Below are 20,493 nucleotides of genomic sequence, written 5' to 3' on the forward strand. Positions count from 1 at the left end.
CAGTTCTAGGCACATTCACCACTCATTCCACTATGTAACCAGAAGAACATTGTGCAAAAACCATCATTGTGTAGCTATGTGAAACTTCATAAGTCACTTGACAGTGTTTCCTGCAAAACACGCCATGGATCAACTTTGGGAACATCTCAGACATGAACAGTTGCAGTCTTCCTTGTTTGCCAGTGATTTTGATGGCACTGAGCAGGGAGGTAATTTGTATCTAAACACAGAAAATCTAGAAATAAAAATGAAATAACATTTATTTTTAAAATGCCTGGTGTTTAAAATTTGCTTACAGAAGAATTCTGCTGCCTTGATTCCCTATCTCTAAACTTCCAGGGGGATGACTGGAGGGACTTGCTGTACCTGGTTTCCTGCATACTTCTTCTTCATCCCCCACTTCATCCTCAGTGACCTCTGAGCCAGTGGTGTACTCCTCTTCTTCAGATAGCAATGACTGCTGTTTCTAATTGACAGAAGGAAAGGGCCACAAATTACAAGTGAGGCTTGATTCCTATTAAATGACACATTAAATCTGTCTTGAAGGAACTGACTGCCAGCGTAGCTCCATAACCTTAGTGACATAATTGTGTGCACAATTAGGTCTGAGAACATGATTCTCAAATGTTGAGAAGGTACTTTCAAACCTTTGATCAGAATCATAGAATGGTTTGGGTTGGAAAGGACCTTCAGATCATCTAGTTACAACCCCCTGCCATGGGCAGTGATGCCTCACACTAGACCATGTCACCCAAGGCTCTGTCCAACCTGGCCTCGAACACTGCCAGGGATGGAGCATTTACCACTTCTTTGGGCAACCTGTTCCAGTGCCTCACTTTTATTTATGTCTCTTCCAAGTGGTCAAGCATTGTAAGAGGTGGCCCAGGGAGGCTGCAGAATCTCCATCTTCAGGGATATTCAAGATTTGAGTAGATATAACCCTGAGCAAAGTAGTATAGCTTTGAAGTTGAATCTAACTTCAACTCCCTGCTTTGAGTTTGAAGAAATACTTCAGATGACCACCAGAGATCCCTTCCAACCTGTATTATTGTATGATTCAGTGTTTAATACCCAATGTATTGCTGGCTATACTATTTCTCTAATTAATAAGAAAATTTTTGTTTTGGTAGCAAATGTCTGAGCTAGCCACACAATCACAGAATACAGGAAACTACAAGCTTACAAGTGGTTCTATTGAGGCTTGCTCCATCTTGCAAACTGCCTGAAATTGCTGAGATACTCAGTAATTAAATACCACAAAGCATGTATATCACAGGGCACTACAAATACACACAGATTATGTACACCACAGCTACCTTCATTAATAATTTATTGCAAGTTGGGCTGGAATATCTGGTTGGCTTTTTTGTGAACTCGCCCTAATACTTAAAATTTGTATTTTTTTCCCTTCTCTCTCTTATACATCATCATAAACTATGGGCTCCAATATTGCAACAGGTCACAGTGAATAGTTCCTATCAGCATAGAATAATAAAATTATTAAGGAATGTGATGTTCACAGTGTTGGAATATACACATCTATCTTTTAAAGAAAGTGATAATGAGTGCCTAGTAATCCATGAGAAATGAAGCTTAATATGGACTGCAAGTTCAAAAAGTTTAGGAATCATGTTTTCCAAGGAGAACAGACTTACTACAGGACACCAGGAACATCAGACTGCAATACAAATCCTCAAGAGTGACAGAGGAAAACTGCTGCTCTCTATCATTTATATATAAAAATAGTAACTCAGGTGACATCCAATGCTAGTGTTAAGAGTGACTCCCCTGCATTTAGCTATGCTCTGAACTCTGAGATCTTTTGCAATGAAGCAGCAGCATAAAGAAGACATGAAGCACCTCAGACAAGCCAGAGACACACAAAACCTCTGATTTTGATGATTTACATTTGTCAGTCTAACAAAATACCAAGATCTGATGCATGCAGTGCTGGTTTATTGTTTCTTCTTGGGTATAAAAGCATTTTAAAGGAACTTTTAATTTTTACTCAGGCCAAAGTACCACTTCACACATACCTTCTCCTTTCTTGTAAAAAGTATTGCTACACTACAACCTCCAAATTAAAGCAAAAGTAAGAAAATACATTTCCCACCAAATTCATTAGAAAAATAAGACAAAAATCCAAGCTAGTTCTCTAAATATTTGCTCTTCTGCACTGGTAAACTTAGAAACAAAGAATTTTACTAACCAGCTGCAAAGTCCAGTTCTTCAGAGAAAGAAACTGTAGTCATAGAAAGAGACAGAAGGACACAGTAAGTTAAAGAACTAATAATAATTTGAATAAAAAAAAGAAGTGAGTGGAATTCTAAAAATAGGAGTGGTGTGTTACACTACAGCAATCTACACTGATAACTCCCAAAAGGCCTAATCCTATCTTTAACCAGGAATTTTGGTGGAATGACTAACCTCAAACAGGTTGTGAGCCACTGACTGATTAAATGCAGTGAATTCAGAGTCATTTTTTAATGTGCCAAATAGAAATATTTACAGCTGGTTTTAATCCAAAAGCAGCCCAGGGCAGGGAGGGACAGTTATGTACCAGACTGTTATGGAGTTTAAATTTAACAGCCTCCCACATTTGTTGCAGGAGACCTTCAGATACTCTGAAATTCTCATGGAATCAGCAGCACTGTGCTACCAATTAGGACTGTTCAGTTACCTATCATTAATCCATGATAGGTGCAGAACCCCAAGAACTTATCTTTGCATGAAAGCTCTCTTTAAACTAGAGGTAGCATTATTATAAACAGCCTCCTTAAACTTGCCTTAGAGAGTATCTCTGTTGATCTGACATACACGTAGTAACATACATGCATCATAGTTCTGGAAAGTAAAATCTTTCACATCTTGCAGGGCAGGAAGAAATCAAATCCAAACCCAAAACACACCCCTGCACCCCCCAAAAAACCCCAAACAACCAAAACACAATCCAAGTTACTGTTCTTTTATTTATGGACTTGCAGAAGTCATGTGGACATTCACAGCTACATCAGCAGACAAAACAAAGGCAGCAATTATTTAAACATTGCCATATGATGTAGTTTAAAGTATGACTGGATCTTTTTTATCAAAAGCTGTCTAATGAATTCTTCAAAGTACCTTTGTAAGAATCCTCATTATCAGAAAAAAAGGGTAAGGAAAAAACCCCCAATATTAGCACTCACAGCATTGATTTCTCCAGTTTTGGGACCCCACGGCGTGTTTGGTTCCACAAGCACATCACATTCAATGCCTTTTTCATCACAGAGCCCAATCCCAGAATCACTTAAAGAGAAAGATGTGAAATGAAAATAAATCTTTCACTTTAGAATCAGTCTCTCTTTACTCGTCATGCATCAAGACAGAAGACAGACCTCCAAGTCAGCCACATAATATTTTATAACAACCCATTAAAATATAAAGAGAAGAGTGAATGCTTATGGAGGATGAATGACCAACAGCCTGCTTGAAATGTAAAAGGAAAAAATAGTTGTTCTTCTTTTCCTGATTTCCAACAAAACAATCAAAACTAAATTACCTTTACAAAGCCCTATGTCTTATTTTAAAATGGGAGAGAAATCAAATGTAATGTGCATGTGTTAAGTGTTGAAGGCTGTTATTTCAGTAACACAACACAGTGTTCTTACCTATTCTCATCCTTAGTGAAAGGAACAACAATAACATCTCTATGATGAAGCAGATCATTCAATATTTTAGTAGTCTGAGATGGCAAAGCATCCTCATCTCCATTTTCTGAAGGTAAATCAACCATGTGATCCCTCACTTTGCAGCCCTGCAATACACATACACAAAAGATCCAATATTTGAGTTAATGGGAAGAACTGATTTCATAAGTACAATTAGAAGAAGTTCAACTTTTTAACTCATGTCCCAAAGTCCCAGCTGCCTTGGGACACTACAACAATGTATTTATTTTGGAAAGGATCTATTTTCCTAACACACTGTCACACCCCCCCTGCTATGTCTTATGCTCTTTTCAAAGTGTTGAAGTACCTTTGGGAGAGTTGTAGGATCAAATCGAAGTACTTTTTGGTTACAACAGGGATACACTCCTGTCCCAGTCGAGCCCAGAGCACTTGCTACACCTGGATAAAGAACTGACTGCGAATGGTACTGGCAATGGGAGAATTCAGTACACAGGAAAGACTACATTAGAATAGAAAGAGAGATAATGAGAGGTGAGATTACCTACGGAAGTCAAAATCTTGCACTATAAAGAACATATATCAAGATTTACTGCTATATATTTTCCAAACTGCTTTAATCCCTGCCTCACCCCACAACAAGCCACCTACAAACAACTGAAAGTGGAAAATGTACTAACTTGGTTACATCTTGAGCAAGTCAACCAATTGACAGTCCCCCAAAGACGCCAGTAAACATCCCGCCAAGACTTCAGTTCCTCGTGAAGGCCAATTAAATACTCGTGGACTTCCCAGGTTTTGTCTCTGAAAAAGCAAAAGGCCAGGTTGCACGTGGAGTCATAACTGTTGTGATCCTGCACCAGAAAGGTGAGGTGGAGAAGCAGCAGAGCAACGCATGCTCCACTGGTGAACAGCAACAGAAGAGTTTAGAACAGGAAGGGGACAATGTGGGAAAATCATTATTAAATTCAGACCATGACAGAAGAGCCTGTATTCTTTCACAACATCCTAAACTTACTAATAACAAAGAATTATAGTTTGATTCATCTCAAGCTCCATATACTGCAAATTTATAAGCTAAGACAAATATTAAGCTTTTTGAAAATCAGGAGAACCCTAAACCAGAGGAAAACCCAATACATAGAGTAGAAGAAATCAAAATATGCACATGCAAACAAGTTCAGTAATACTGCAGTTTTTGTCTTTAAAATAATAAACATGTTGTGCAACAGAGGCAAACTTTATTTATTTTAAAAGCCAACATGACCTGTTTCTATGTACCTGCAACACAACAGCAATTACTCAGTGAAGAAGTTTAAAAATATACGACCATGGTTTTTTGATAAATATATGTATCTGAGACTTCTAGTCTTAAAAATACAAACTTTGTTCCTTCCTAGTGATTAAATGACACATGCTTCTTTAGAATTCAGAAGAGAACATGCACTTGCACTGGTGCATATTATCTTCAGGAAGAACAGAAACTCTTTTCTCACGGTTTTGAGCCCTGGCCTGAACTGGTTTTTGTTATATATATGTCTAAACCTAGACAAAGCAGCAGTACTTCCGATTGGAAGTTAGTTCTAGGCACCACTAGAGGACCAATAAACATCTATTTTTAAAATCATTAAAGATAGGCATGTATTAGCTCATAAGCCTGAAATCATTAGTGGCCAGCGTCACTTCACCTAAGGAACAGTAAACAGATTCTGTGTAGAAAAGCAGACACAAGTAGCACAAGGCAAATAATTAGAACGTACATAATCCTCTGACTAACTTTAAACCCTGTATATTTATATACTAGGAATTGCACAGCAGCTACATACAGTCAGCTTCACTCAAGTAATACAATTAATGACTTTTATGTGGCTAATCACCACTGATCCTAATAGGTCAGCACAGGGTAGCAAGATGTGGTTCTGTTTAGACTAATAAGGCAGAACTTAGTCCACACCTTGGAATTACTGGTAGGAGGTAATACATGTTACTGAACTGTGTTTTGGTTGTTCTGAATGAAATGGATCTGATGAGAAAGGTCTCTTGTTACTAATTTCTCCCCATCCTTCCTTAAAGGTGGCATGTAGGGAAGGAGGGAACTGCAGCTGATCACACACTGATCTTTGTTAAGAAGAGAATCCAGCTGTTCATAGACATGGATCAAACAATGGAATTAAACATTTGTGCCAAGTGAATTGGGCATACATACAGAATAGTCCTTGGAAGCTCCTCTGGCAAATACTTTAGAATAGAAAAACAACTGGCAAAGTTTATTTATAGTAGTCTTCAAGCAGGCTGAGTATTGCTTTGACAGTATAAAGTCAGTCTAGAAAATACTCTCCAGCCTTTCCTTTCTGGCAGAAATAGATCTATCATTCAATAATAAACCATGTAGAAATGCAGCCTTTAATTTAATTTGTCATCAGTTACACATATCTTAAATTCCTTTGATGAGGGAATTAGCTTAGTATTTTCTATTTAAGGCAGTACAATCCAAAACAGCCCTCACAGTAATCATAGCTGTAGTTTCTCCACTTCCATTCTATCTATGACTTTCTTTTGTAATGTATCTGATAACAAAATACTGTGTGTTTAGGAATTAAGTCACACAAAATCATATAGTTGAAGAAACAAGGTTTTTTCATATATATATATATATTTCACTACCTTATATGAACATAGACAATATTCCCATGTTGATCTATGTTGATTTTTCCTGGTACACAAGGAATTCTTCTTTCAGTTTCTTTAGTTAGCAGCTTTTTACATAAACAACATCTAGAGTATAAAAAACAAAAGTAAGTGCTGGAGTAAGAGCAGGACTTCAAAACACAGGGACTGTCCTTGTAATGGAAGTAGCAATATAAGAAGACCTCACCTGTACAATGTTGCTGCATTGCCTCGAGAATCTGGATTTACATACTCCGGATCAAACATCCTCTCAATCTTCTTGCAGAAAAGTTTACTATTAATGACAGCAACACAGCTTACCCATTAGAACACATTGAAAATTATCTTATGTATAGTGAAACTAACAACTTTACTCTGATGATAAGCAAAGTCACTGTATTTCTCTCAGAATCTAGCTTTTAAAACCATTTTTCTTTACAGTTATCTGTGTGGATAACTAGTTCCTGACCTGGTCATCTCGTATTTTCACACGGATGTGAAGAAAAAGATCCCTTAATTTTTCTCCTTTTATTATGTTGCTTGCCAATATAAACTGCCAGCTTCTACCTTGACTAGAAGACCTTTTATTAATGAATGCTTCTGTGAAATTACACTTAATTTTAATGCTAATGTCTTCATCCCCTCTGATTAAAATCCCTTGTTACCCTCACCTTGCTTGTCTATCAGTCTGCCTTCCAATAACTGGCCCTTACCGTGATACTAAGCTGGAGCCATTATGTATGAAATAGTATTCCATGACAACTTTTCAGCCTTCCAGCCACCCTAAATTCTAAGTCTAAACATCAGACTTCACAGGATGCTGAAGCTAAATCATTCTCTACAAATTAGGAGCATGTCATCCCATAAAGGGTTCGTAACCCTAATCCTGGCTTCCATGCAAGAATTCATGAATTATTTGTCCATGTCACACTCCTAAATGTTGCCTTTCCTTTTGCTCATTTCCTATAAAAAGCCCTTTCCTTTTGCTCATAATTTTAATATGAAATTCTGAAGTCACTTCACAATATTCTGTGCATTACAGGGAAAACGTTACCTCTTAAATTTGTCTCTTTTGTCCTTCAGCTCTTCCACTTCATTGTGCGTGAAGAGATCAGCAATGTGTGTAACAAGATTAGCATTGATACAATTCATGTTGCATGGCGTGGCTACAATAGCATTCATATTTTTGTGACAATAATGAATACATTTTTCTACCTGGGAAAAATGGAAACATTAAAAATAATGTTAAGGAATTCTAGACAAAGCTCTCCAGAAGATTTACTAATTGCTTCAAGACTTTTAAAGTGTGGTTTTGGAGGACTATTTTGGTTCAACTTAAACATAAGAAACAAGTCTCAGATTTGTCTAAAGGAGACTCTGAACTAACAGGACTCTGAGTTAGCTTATATTCTCCTCCAAGAGGTTTTTACAGCCCAAAACAACTCCACAAATCCTCAACAAGTGGTACCTTCCAACATCTTGTTAAAAGAGAACCACAGCACACATCATACATAGTATTGCCTAGATCTCAACTTCAACAGCTATGTTTACTGTGTGTTTAATTGTGGTTCACCCCAATGAGAGAAGTTTTGACAAACAAGTCAGTAGATATTACTCACACAGAGGTGGAGAACCAGATCCTAAAAGGCAGAAGTGTCATCAGTGTAAAAATGATAAAAACCAAAGGTATGCATTGATTTAATGATCTTTTTTTGATAGAACATGTCAGAAGTCAGATATGTCACTCTAGATCAGTCATCAAAAGGCAAATCCAAGACCCACTATCACATCTAGAAATAACTTAGAGTGCAAGTCTTCTTGCATTAAGATTCTGCAGATATTAGACTACTGCAGTGAATAAGTGGTAGACAAGTCTCATTGCATCAACTGTTTGTATAACAGCCAAAGCAAAACAAACAAGCTCTTTAGATACCACTTAATGTGTATTTAACTGTGCCCTCATGGCAGAAAATCTTTCTTTCTTAATACTTACTAATGAATCCATCTTCAAAAACTCAGAAGAAATAAGAATTGAGATGACATTTGATGGTTCTAAAAGTCAACAAAAAAAAGGTTTTACATTAGTTCTTCCGATAATTTCATATCACATCCCTCCCTCTGCATAATTAGTATCTGTTTTAAGTATTATTTTACCAATCGACCTGTCATTCCATCTTTCAATATGTAGAGGATTTTCCATCTTAAGAAACATAGTTTTGGTTTATCAATTAGGTGGCCAGAATACAACTATAACAAACTAGAATTTATAAAATCTGGAAGAAGGTGGCCTCATAGGGATACAATGACAGAACTTCCTCATGCAGCCATCATACCCAGCTGAGATTTTATTTAACATAAGTTTTGCATTGCAAGTTATAACTCTATTCTCTTGGTTGGTTTGTATTTTAAAAAAATGGTAGCAAAGGCTCATAGAAACATTTAAAATTTGCCTCAAATTTATTAAAGGCAAAAGAAGTTCTACCATTGTATCAGACTGCATTGAAATTTTGGACAATATTGCAATTGTACCAATGGGGAGCAGCAGGGAAACAAACTAAACCCAACCACCAACAGTATTTTAGAACTACCATGCTGTTCTTGTTTAGAAGAGATCTGAAGAATCTTAATTAAAACCCTCAGATCCCAAAATATATTAGAACTTTTTCACTGCTTCAACTATCAGGATGTTTCCTCAGAACTGTCAATGATGATAAGTTGAGACATCTGCTATAATGACCAGAGGATCTCTGTTGCAACGCTTTCCTAACAAAGGACAAGCTTCAGCGCAAGTCAGAAACACAGAGGCTGGGGCTGAACTGCATCAAAACCATTATTCTTCCATGATCTACACACTTTCTTTTACCTAAAGTGGGCATTTCATTAGCTTCAGAATCTTTACTGTTCCTTTTAACGTATCTTATCAACCAGTCAAAGATGTGAACATCACAGTGCACTGAAATGTCCACCTCTTCCCAGCGCTGGGCATCCACTGACAGATATTCAGCAAAGTATTTCATTTCTGAAATCAAAAGGTCACGAGGACACACAAAATCTTCTTTGAGGTTTTTTGCTTCGTCGCACACATGGATCACCATATTTGGCCTCAAAAAGAAAACAAGCCACAAAACAAATTAGGACCATAAGCCAATTAGAGCACCAAAAAAGATCAACAAAGATCTCCTCTCCAAATCTGCATCAGACACTGCGACACTGATGTCACGTTTTTATTAACAGAAGGAAAACAAATGGCAGTTATTAACTATTAATACAAAATATTGATAGGAGCTTTGTCTGAAGGCATTGTCAGGTGAAAAACGCAGATGCATGTCATCCGACACATAATCAGTGCGATTTAATTGTTAAGGGACCAGTGAAAGCAAATTTCTAGCTCCAAGCCCCAGTTTCGTCATCAGTTTGTTATGGGATACTACCTGAATTACATGGAGAATTTATTTGTTCCACCTTTTTAATTTTCCTGTGAAAAAAGGCAGATACATATGCCTAAGTTACTGAGGTACCAAGGACAATAACAGCATACAATAGCAATTCTCATCTGTGGCAATTGAAATAGCTTTATTGTATATTAAAATGTCTATTTCTTACAAAAACATCAAAGCTAGAATCAGTAAATGCTGTCTTTAGAGAAAGGAGGTTACCATTAGGTTTCAAACACACACCTTACTCTGTGTACTTGTATAGTATGGAAAACAGGAATACAATAGTATGAAAAACAATGATGTGCATCATGGTTATCTGAATTCATAGTCAAATTTTTCATGTACACTTTTCATTTTCAGCTTTCTTTTCCTGCTTTTACATAGTACAAACCCATGCTCATAGAACATTTTTTTTAATTAAAATGTTATTGAGCATCAATCTTGTTTCATTTCTTTTTTAAATCAGGTTATGTTTCCCATTCTTGCAACAACAGTGATCAATCACTCACAAGAACACCGTGGACAGATTTATAAATGAGCTCTCCCTATTGCACATAAGTAGTTCCCAAACCAACTCCTAGTATTTCTGTAGCAACACAAGGTTCCAAAATGTCTTACAGTATTTATTAGGATGTCCCCAGCTGTTTTCTTTCTGGTAGTAGAAAAGTATGAGCAATTTATACATCTTTCTGTCAGTTCTATAACCCTTAGATAACAAACACGCATATCTTACCCCTGGCTTTCATCAGTGCTTTCTCCACCTTTATGCACAGGACCTTTCTCAGATTCTGATGAACAATTCCTCGTGGAGGTTGTGCTGGGCCTTCCTTAAATGTAAGGGGAAAAGGCTGCATTAGAATGAAAATGCCTGACCTTTTGTTCTCCAGCATCTTGGAAACGCAACTGAAGTTCTCTACCAGCTTTCATGGTGGAGAAATGTTACACAACCAGCAACAAATCTGCTACCATAAGGGCTAGTAGCTAACCCAAATTCCTGCTCTGAATGCCATGCACTGGGAACTCAGACCAGCAGCACTGCCAGGTTGCCCAGGCACTTGGCTGCAAACCCAGATTGGTCCTGTCTCAATACAGAGCAGTAAGATTCACAGAGTCTTCCGAATTTCCTGCCAGGAATACAATCCATTCCTTAAGCTCTCCTTTTCTGCTTTGTGGGATATGGGTCTTAAGACTGTCACATCAAAACTGCTGTTTACAGGAAGCTTTGCTGCCAGGATATGACAACTTGAGACTAACTCTGCTTCTTATCCATAGTGTTAGCCTTGGAAATAAATTCCCTCCTAACAGAATGCAGAAGTCTCTCAAGATGTGTTTTCGCAAAGTTTCTCAAACACGTGGCTTAAAGCAGATTATATAGAAGGATGCTCAAAGCAAGCAGACCATGGAATTTTTCTAGTCCTAGAGCTACATCATGTAGCTTATTCCAGGAACAAAGGATTGCTGTGCTTTAGTTCAAATAGGTTATCTTCACAAATGCACTACAAGCAGTGGAACCTGGACACAAAACCCAGTGAAGTCCAGGAGATCAAGCCACCAAATCCAGTGAGTTCTGGGTTAAGACCCCGGCAGACATTTGAAGAACTATTCCAACAGTAATGGATCACTGCAATCTGAAACATCAATAATCTTGCTTACAAAACAGAAAGATCATTATCTGTTTTAAATAATGGAAGGGCATGTATTGTCTTCCATGATGAAAACCTGCAAGGTCATGATTTTCCATGATTACTCCCTACTCTCAGATTTACAGGGAAAAAGTTCCAGAAGCATCTTCTCCCTGTAGTGTAATTTAAGAGGTTGTACTCTTCTGAAGATGACTAAGATAGACCTCTTCATCTTATGGCTAAATAACTATAGCAGACTGACACCAGAAACGATCTGGAAGCTGTGCACAGTACACAGAACACAGTAGTTCTATGTGCCTCTCAGGAAAGCAAAGCTATCACACCAAAAGCAGAAGAAACAAAACTGTCTCCAAAGACATAGCCTAAGGCATTGCAAAGTTAAGCCTTAGTAAGGCCATAATAGCAGGAACACAGTTAATAAAGGGGAAAAATTTACTAGAGAGACACTAGAAAAGCCTTGGAAGGGGCTAGGTCAGGCACAGCCTTCAGGGCACCATTTCACTGCAGGCAGATGACCCCTGCTAGCATTAAAACAGCCACAGTGGGAGATTTGAGCCAGATTTTCAATGCAAGATAAGGTGAGTATTTAAAAGGAAGAGCCTATGAAAAAAAGTATGAGAGTGTTCTGTCTGCAAATATTAAGGAGCTTACCTTGTCACATTGAAGTTATTTACTAAAGAAAAGGAAATAATGCTGTCAAGAGTATGCAGCACAGCCAAATCAACAGGGATGTCTGAACTTCACCATGCATTTCTTCCTATCATTTTTTGTTCCTTCCCCCCAAAGATTATGGATTGTTTGACTTCTGGAATTAGTAATAAATACTTTGGGTAAAAGGCTATCCCATACACTTGTTTACTGCCATAATGTGCATTCAGAGGAATTTAACAGCAGTTTGCCTTATAATTAGCAAGTAATAAATGAGCTTTTATAACTCAGTCAAAACCAGAATCCAGCTCAAAATTCATTTGGTCTCATTGCTTTTTCTTGCTGTTACTCATGTCTAGAAACAAATCCAAACGGGCTCAAATTTCTTGATCCTAACAATAAGCAGATGTGAATAAATCCACTAGGAAGTAATTAAACATAAAAACATTTACAAATAGGCTTTTCTCAAATCCCCAATTCTGAAAGATACCTCACAAATATTAAGGTGAGTTCACTCAAGCCTGTGAGAAGAAGATTAATTACCCTAATTTCCTATCGACAAATTACATATAAACCAGGAAAAAACATTTATCCAAAGTTACAAAGAAAACAGAGAAAAATGTTAGGCCAGGATGTTGCAGTAGGAAACTTTAGGGTACTTAAATGCATGAATACTTACTATATATATTACACTGTTAAAGAGAAAACATGCACTAATTGTCTAGAGAATTCTATGAGCAGAGTTAGCTTGTTAACTGCCTACTGGGAAGCTACTAATCTTTTAAGTAGCCACCCGTGGGTGCAAGAGGCATTTATTACACATTATGCATATAACAAGGATATAATTGAAAGCTGATTGGAAGCATTTGCAGTCTAGATACTCCATATAGAGTTTTCAAACATCATCTCTTAATTAGAGTTATTGAAAACATTTTCATTGTTCTCCAGCAAAGGTCAAACAGCTGGGTTGCTTCTGCAAAGAGAACAGTCACTACAAAGCTACAGAAGGACATTGTGACAGAGAACATTTTGTTTAAACACTTCACTGTCATCTTAATTTTTAACACAGAAATTGCTTACTCATTAATGAAGTAAATTTCTCATGCAACACATTTACCAAGTCCTATAAGGCACTGAAAACATCTCACTCCACAATGAAAAATCAGAGAATGACTATGACACAGTGAATTACAACTGCTTACAGGAAAAGTACTTAAGGAAATGTTAACATTTAACTGTGTTGCAATTGAAAGACAAATATTAGGGCTGGTCTTCTTCTGCCAAATTATTACTGGAACAAATAATTATCTTAGGCACATTATATGTCATTGCAAGACTGTCTTGCAGCAAAAAGTAGCTACTCTACATTCTAACTCCTATGGAGCCATCTTGCCACCCAGCAGCATGGCAAACACAGGGCTGTTAGCTGGGAGAGAAGGGTCTGACCTCAAGGGATCACCTTTTCAGCTTTTTGCAGCTTTTCTACACAACTTTCTGGTTATTTTAATAACACAGCCCAACTTGATTGCAAATGGCTGTAAGTTTAACTGTACAACACTGGGGATACAAAACAGGAGAGTAATTCCTCTCCCCACCAAAATTCTAAACAGAGGATTCAGTATAAGGATTTATGCCTTTTGGAAGGACAAGCTACTGAAATACCCAAACAAACATTGATTCTTAAGCTAAACTAACTGAAAGTGACCTCATGTATGCATTATATTTATACTTGACTTTTTCAAAGATGAACAACTGCTATTCCTGGGTGGACTTAACACCCAGGACAGAAAAGCATGCACATACTGATTATAATCAAAGCCAATATAGTTCAGAATGACTAAAAACATACCAGTTATAGTAATGGAATCCTGCCCAATAGCAGGCTCCTGAAACTCTGTCTGTGTATCGAGCAAGGAGGACTTGATGTATGTAGCTAAAGTTTCCACAGGACTCCCACCAGCAGCCATCAGGGGATTAAACTGGTTGTCAACAGGTGAACTTCCACTGCTTTTTAGTTCGTCAAACCTTTTTGCACACTGTCACAAGATTAAATGATAGGACATTGAAGCAGTAGCTTTCAGTACATTTGTAATAACTATAATTTGATACAAATACTGTATTTCATCTCTTCTGCATGTGAACAGTTACCGATACTAAACTTTCAATGCTTCCTACTTAAGTGGTATCAGGAAAGTACATAAACATAAATAATATTTACCATAATAAAATACTCTAACAGAAAGAGAAAAAATAAGATAGAACCTGTTTCAACCTGTACTTCCTTAAACCCTGTGATTTTAAGCCTGATCTACAAAGGGGAAACTCATGGGGGAGTTTAAATTCTCACTTTGCAACTAGTTCTTTTACCATAAACATTATCAAATATTATTAAAAGTAGCTAAAGAAATTGGTTCGTAATTATTATTCTTTTACTTTCTGACTTCCATTCTGATTTGGACAAAAGGGACAGGTGATTTTCACTGCACTTCTATTAACTTTCCACCCCTTGTTTTGATGAACTTGAAAGTCTTTCCATTTTGTGAATTTAATTCCTACAATGACAATCATGGCTTTGGTTCAGCAGAATCCTACACACAGGTAATTTACACATATAAGTAAATCTACTTAATTCTATACGTAACCCTCCATTACCCAGCTCATCAGGCTCCATTCAAGCAGCTGGTTTTATGTACTTATTTTGGATTGAGCTAACTGACATTGCTGAATCTCACCTGCCTCTCTGGGAGAGGTGCAAACAGTGACATCCTCCTGATACTGATGTAGTGTCTCAGATTTGTAACCATGCCAGTCTACTATATATAGCAGATACAAAAGCACAGGTATACATTTACTTAATTGCCTTAAACAGGGACTCCACATATGAGAGACACTTTGTTCTTTTAAAACGGAGTAATCAGACATGTACTAAGCAATCACATTATCTTAATTAATATGAGAAGAGAGATCACCAATCCTTTTAGAGGTGTTTATTCTCTTAATGTGCACAGTATCATCTGCAAATTGAAAGGTAAATAGTAGAGATCCCTCCTTCAAGTGCTTTGCTAAGCACTTGAAAGCCCTGTAACATTCCACAATGTCACATTTCTACTCCCAATCATTCACTTTCATGTTCTAAATACAAGGTTACACTGACGCCCAATAGCAATGTTATAAATGTGAGCTGACACATTCGATTATGTTTGCAAGAAAGTGAAGACCATCAGCTTGTTTGCTTCCAGCTTTGCTGAATCACAAGGGCAACAGACATTTTCCTCTCTTACCTTACGTCTGCTCAGAAATGAAAAAATCAAAATCATTATAAAAAATTATTAAGTAACCACTTCACCATGAAATTCAGCAATCCAGAAAGATTAAGTATGTGGAGGTACTAACCCTACTTAACCTAGAGTTAATTCCAACTCTATTCCGGCCAAAGAAAGAAAACTCAACAACTTGTAGGACCAACCAAGAGGCAACTGCACTCTCACCTAGCTAATGGAGATCTGTAACTCATGCTTCCTTAGAATTGTAGTGACAAGCATAGAAAGTTATCAGGTTTGCTAGTAAGTACACTACAACCTACATGAGGTTAGTGGGTACTGCCATCCTTCCCATGAAAATCCAATGTCATTTGAAGTATGTTAGCACAACTACTTTTTAATTCCACTTCTTAATTTTTATTTTCCAGTAATTTTTGTTCTTACTCTAGATGAGTCCTAATGAAATAAAATGCAGAATGTTTCTTAACTTCAATGTTCAGGTTTTGCATTCTTTTATTAGTAACTTCACCTCTTTGGATGTATATCCTGGAACTAGCCTTGCCACACTGTCCCAGTTGATAGGCTGTGGAACACCAACGAGGGAACACAGGATCATGTCCAACACCATTTGATTGTTGTCATATGGAAAGTTATTGTTTTCTGAAAATCCACGACTCATCTTTGGCTACTTAAGCCTAGAAGAGAAAAATGTTATTAGCAAGTCTCTCTGCATGGTTTGCTGAAGCTTCACCTACAGTAACTGCAGCACTCCATAAATAACTACGGGAAATGTTTACCACAGCATTACAGTCAAGTAGTCATGCTTCATTTGACAATGTTTGTGTACTCATATCTGCATCCTCAGAACCCTGGGGATGTGCAAAACATACCAAAACCAACTCAAGAGCAGCAGGCATTACCTACCATTCCTGGGAGCTGTCTGTTTCCAGGAAGGATTCACACCACTGAGCCCTCCAATACAAAAAAAAAGGCCTTCCACAATCTCAGAATAAACAGCCTAAACTACAGGAGGATATTTTTTAAGGCCCCTTCAAACCCAAACCATTCTAGGATTCTAGGATTTTACTTTACATTTACTTATGTTCAAATATACTTGTTTGTTCCCCAAAAATTTCTACTGCTCAACTCTGGTCTCCTCTTGCTCTGCCTATTTGTTTTGCACTCCTGACTTCCATTATAAAGAGCCAACCCAGCTAAGGGCTATTAATACTACTTTGGAGCCAGGAAACACAACACCTGGGTGTCTTTCAGCTCTCCTCCTGAAGATATGACTTTTGAGCTGTTCTAAGGCACTCAGAACTCCTGATTAGCTGGGATTATCAGGGCAAAACCCCTTGTTCCTTCAGCTTCAAGTTCAACACCAGAGCAAAGCATATAAGAACAGAAGTGAGCACCTTAAAGAAAAAGAACCTGCAGTTCTCTTAATTTGAGAGAAATGGTATTTATTTTTTTTCTTTTTCAAAATTGATTTCATGTATAGCACCATGGAACACAGTAAAGGTTCACAGCCAAAGAGCTTAGTAAGGCCTCATATTTGCAAAACACCTTGGACCTTTTCCAAAGTGCCTTGAACAAAGTACCTGCAAAGAAAAAACCCAGAACTAACCAAGACAATTCTTAGGTTCCATATATTCATGAGATTAAAAATAGAAAAAAGGCACAAATAAAACACAGAAGACAAGTCCAGTACAAAATGTCACACCAATTTAGCAATTCTAAATGAAACCTATTATAAAGCATTCTAAACAGCCAGTTTTAAAGGACAAGGGTCCTTCACAGACAATACAAGCCCAAATTTCCGACTAAGATAGATGCCACTGTGAGGTAAAGGCAGATCAGCCCCTGACCCCTCAATCCTCACCCTGACTGTACTTATCAAGCAGTGTCACTGTGGTAATTCTGCAGCGGAGACTTCTCACTGTCCATGCACAGACAGATGCCAGCATTGATTATATCTGAGTCACTGAACATCTACCATAACTGCTGCTATGAAAAGAAATAACTGGGCCAGAACAGGTCAGCACCATTGGCAAACCTGAGTGGTTATAAAATATGAAGCCAACTTCTTGTGCTACCTCATATGCACGTAGTAGCTGGTTTAAAACTATGTTTGAATGAGTTAAGTAAATGAAGGAGTATCAGAATCCCCTGGTCTTGCACCATAAAATGCATTTAATCAAAGTGAAATTACTAGCATTGTCAATACTCCATGTATCAGCATTTTAAAGACTAGTTCTACAGTATGATTATACTGAGTAATCAAAGAAAGAAAGAAAGCAAGCAGTTATTTGGGGATTAAGTCTATAACTTAAAGGGGAAATTTTTGAGTAACAAGTTCACGAACACATCAGCACTGTGGAGCATGAAACAACCCAACCATGAAGCGATGACAGGTACTCTAAACCGTAATGACACATTCAGAGAAGGTGAAGCCTTTGTCTAAAATAATTCTTTATTATTTGCTTATTCTGTACACTAAAATACAGTTTTATGTATGCTTATTGCTGCAAAGATAAATGAAAGCCACTCCTCTCTGGCTTTTCACAGAATATTTAACATTTGCCTTTTTGTCCCTTAGGAAACCCTGTCAGAAGTATAAAAGACATACACAGGATTCAGTCCCAGGCAAGAATGGTGTACCCCATCAGAAGAGCAACATAAGGCCTGTAATAAATCATATTGTTAAGAGAGAGAAGGCAACTTGCACAGATTCTCTCCAGTTCGTTACTGTAAGTAAAGCTCAGGTTAACCCTTTCCTCAGCTATGGAAACTAGAGGGGAAAAAAGTTTCAGAGTTATTTAATTCTGACATTTGATATGCATAATATAGAAATAAGTGACAATAAGAATTTTTAGTAGTACTCAGAATTCTAAATAAAGTGGTGTAAAGGATTCCCAACACCTTCGTATCTCATAAAACTGATGTAATTTAAATGAAGAGTCAATTCATTATGCAGGAAGTTGGTTTACATTACGGAAGCACACCACCTCACATAACACTGATTTTGTTTCCTCATTTAAAGTGAAGAAACAGCCTAAAAATAAGGAATTGCCATCCCCTTGCAGGTGCATAACCTGCAGGAAGGTGAAGATGGTGGGACGGGCACGAGGTTTTATGCAGAACCCTTAAATGCGAGGAAGTGATGGTGCAGAATGAGGTGGGGGAGAGGAACAGCAGCAACTTTCACTGTAGTTCCGCACATACCAGTCAAAATAAACGTTAAAATAAGGTATTTAAGTAAAACACATTGAACAATCAGCCCAGTTTTGTGGGGGGGAAGATCCCGTAAGTGCAAGCAGCCCCCTCATGCAACACCGTCCCGGCGAGACCCCCCCTCAGCCATAGGGACCCTGCCAGCCCCCCAAGAGAGAGCCCCCCGCAGCTCCGGCCACCCGCCCCGGTCAGCGGCACCGGGGGGCCGGGGAGCGAGGGGACACCCAGCACAGCGCTCCGGGGCTGCAGGAAGCTCTCCCGCTGCCCCCGGGCAGGGGTTACCTGGCGGGCTCTCAGGCACAGCGGGGCGGACAGCGGCTCCTCCTCACGGCGTGGCGGCCGCCGGGGTAGGCAGCGGGACGGGACAAGCGCCACGCCGGGAGCCCGGCGGAGCGCAGCGCGGCCGCTCCCGCTGAGGGACCCCGGCAGAGCTCTCCCCGACCCGGGTCTCCTCAGCGCCGGGCCGGGCCGCCCCGTCCCCGCCTGCCGTGCCCGGAGCGCGGCACCGGGCGCCCGCTCTCACACACACACCGCCGCCGCCCAGCGCCACCCTCCCCGGGAGCGCTGTGAGGGGAGCGGCAGCCGCCAATCAGCGCCGTGCGAGTGCCGAGACCCCGCCTCCTCCCGCCCCGGAGAGCCAATGGGATGGGCGGAAGGGCAGGGGCGGGGGGTGCTGCGGGCGCCAGCGCCGTGGTGCGGCGGCGGCCCCGCCTTGTCGCAGTGCAGCGGCGGCGCCGCGCCCCCTCCCGGCGTCCGGTAACCTAGCAACGCCCCGCGCCGGGCTCTCCCCGCCTCCGCGGGACGTGGCCGTGACGTCAGGCTGCGCCTCCGCGACGTCACCGTGCCGTGACGTAAACGAGCCTCCGCCCGTGCTTCAGTTCCCGCTGATGGGAATGGGGAGATACAGGGAACGAGGCTCAAGATATAAGCACATCCCATTAATTAAACAAGGATGCGGAGCCTTAATTTAAGCTTTCCCCCACGTTTTCAGCTGATCTAAATATCCAAATCAATAAAAGCAGTAACGAAAGATCCAGCTTGAAGCTAATGACACACAACAGCCCCACACCAGGAACTGTTCCAGGCTCCTCTCGAACCAGCCGCAGTTATTCCACCAGGGAATCCCTGCTATTTCAGCCGTTGTTGGATTGTTTACTACTGCATGGAAACTTCCCAAACATTTTAAACTTAGTTCCCTTGGGAAGCATCCATGCTGCTAAGCATCAGCTCAATGCCCTTTTCCGTGTACAACATACAATAATCCTCCTCTGTCTCATTCTTCTTGCTGCCTCTGGCTAAATCCCACTGGAACACACTAGGTAGCTTAATTATAGAATCACAGAATGGTTTGGGTTGGAAAGGACACTAAGATTATCCAGTTCCACCCCCCTGCCACGGGCAGGGACACCTTCCACTAGAGCAGGTTGCTCCAAGCCCCTGTGTCCAACCTGGCCTTGAACACTGCCAGGGATGGGGCAGCCACAGCTTCTCTGGGCACCCTGTGCCAGCGCCTCAGCACCCTCACAGGGAAGAGCTTCTGCCTTATATCCAACCTGAACTTCCCCTGTTTAAGTTTGAACCCCTCACCCCTTGTCCTATCGCTGCAGTCCCTGATGAAGTGTCCCTCTCCAGCATCCTTGTAGCCCCCTTCAGACACTGGAAGGCTGCTATGAAGTCTTCATGCAGCTTCTCTTCTCCAGGCTGAACAGCCTGCTCCCCCTTGGTATTTTGGCAGGAACCAATGAGTTAATCACAGCCACATGGATATTAACCATTTTCTTCCAAAAAACCCACCCCTAAACTCTGGAGTAACACACTGAGAATGCAAAGAAAAAAAAAAAAATCACAGAAAAGTTGAGTAAAAGAATTGCACCAATCTAGAGAAGGGTATGAAATCTCAATTCTTTAAGTCAGTTGAAAGCTTTGTTTGTGTTTCAGC

General features: G+C 39.6%; 1 protein-coding gene across 5 annotated transcripts in view; it reads right to left on the reverse strand.

The window, feature by feature from the left end:
• Nucleotides 1-20,493, reverse strand: part of KIAA1841 (KIAA1841 ortholog) — a 30,215-nt gene that overhangs the window by 5,664 nt on the left and 4,058 nt on the right. For 4 of the 5 annotated variants that reach the window (XR_003991902.1, XR_003991901.1, XM_030489958.2 and 1 more), the window contains exons 2-15: nucleotides 15,850-16,015; nucleotides 13,910-14,096; nucleotides 10,503-10,596; nucleotides 9,196-9,434; nucleotides 8,326-8,384; nucleotides 7,387-7,547; nucleotides 6,541-6,627; nucleotides 6,330-6,440; nucleotides 4,346-4,469; nucleotides 4,015-4,167; nucleotides 3,648-3,793; nucleotides 3,186-3,285; nucleotides 2,210-2,242; nucleotides 367-466 (exon numbers count right to left, since the gene is read on the reverse strand). Coding sequence is in view for 2 of the 5 variants with exons in the window: in XM_030489958.2 (XP_030345818.1) it covers nucleotides 367-466; nucleotides 2,210-2,242; nucleotides 3,186-3,285; nucleotides 3,648-3,793; nucleotides 4,015-4,167; nucleotides 4,346-4,469; nucleotides 6,330-6,440; nucleotides 6,541-6,627; nucleotides 7,387-7,547; nucleotides 8,326-8,384; nucleotides 9,196-9,434; nucleotides 10,503-10,596; nucleotides 13,910-14,096; nucleotides 15,850-15,999 (1,744 nt within the window). In the remaining 3 variants the exon portion in view is untranslated. Of the gene's footprint in view, nucleotides 1-296; nucleotides 467-2,209; nucleotides 2,243-3,185; nucleotides 3,286-3,647; nucleotides 3,794-4,014; nucleotides 4,168-4,345; nucleotides 4,470-6,329; nucleotides 6,441-6,540; nucleotides 6,628-7,386; nucleotides 7,548-8,325; nucleotides 8,385-9,195; nucleotides 9,435-10,502; nucleotides 10,597-13,909; nucleotides 14,097-15,849; nucleotides 16,016-20,493 lie in introns of all 5 variants that reach the window. The other variant, XR_003991903.1, reaches the window with a different exon arrangement.

Source organism: Strigops habroptila, chromosome 6 (assembly GCF_004027225.2).
Source record: "Strigops habroptila isolate Jane chromosome 6, bStrHab1.2.pri, whole genome shotgun sequence".
NCBI classification, from domain to species: Eukaryota; Metazoa; Chordata; class Aves; order Psittaciformes; family Psittacidae; genus Strigops; species Strigops habroptila.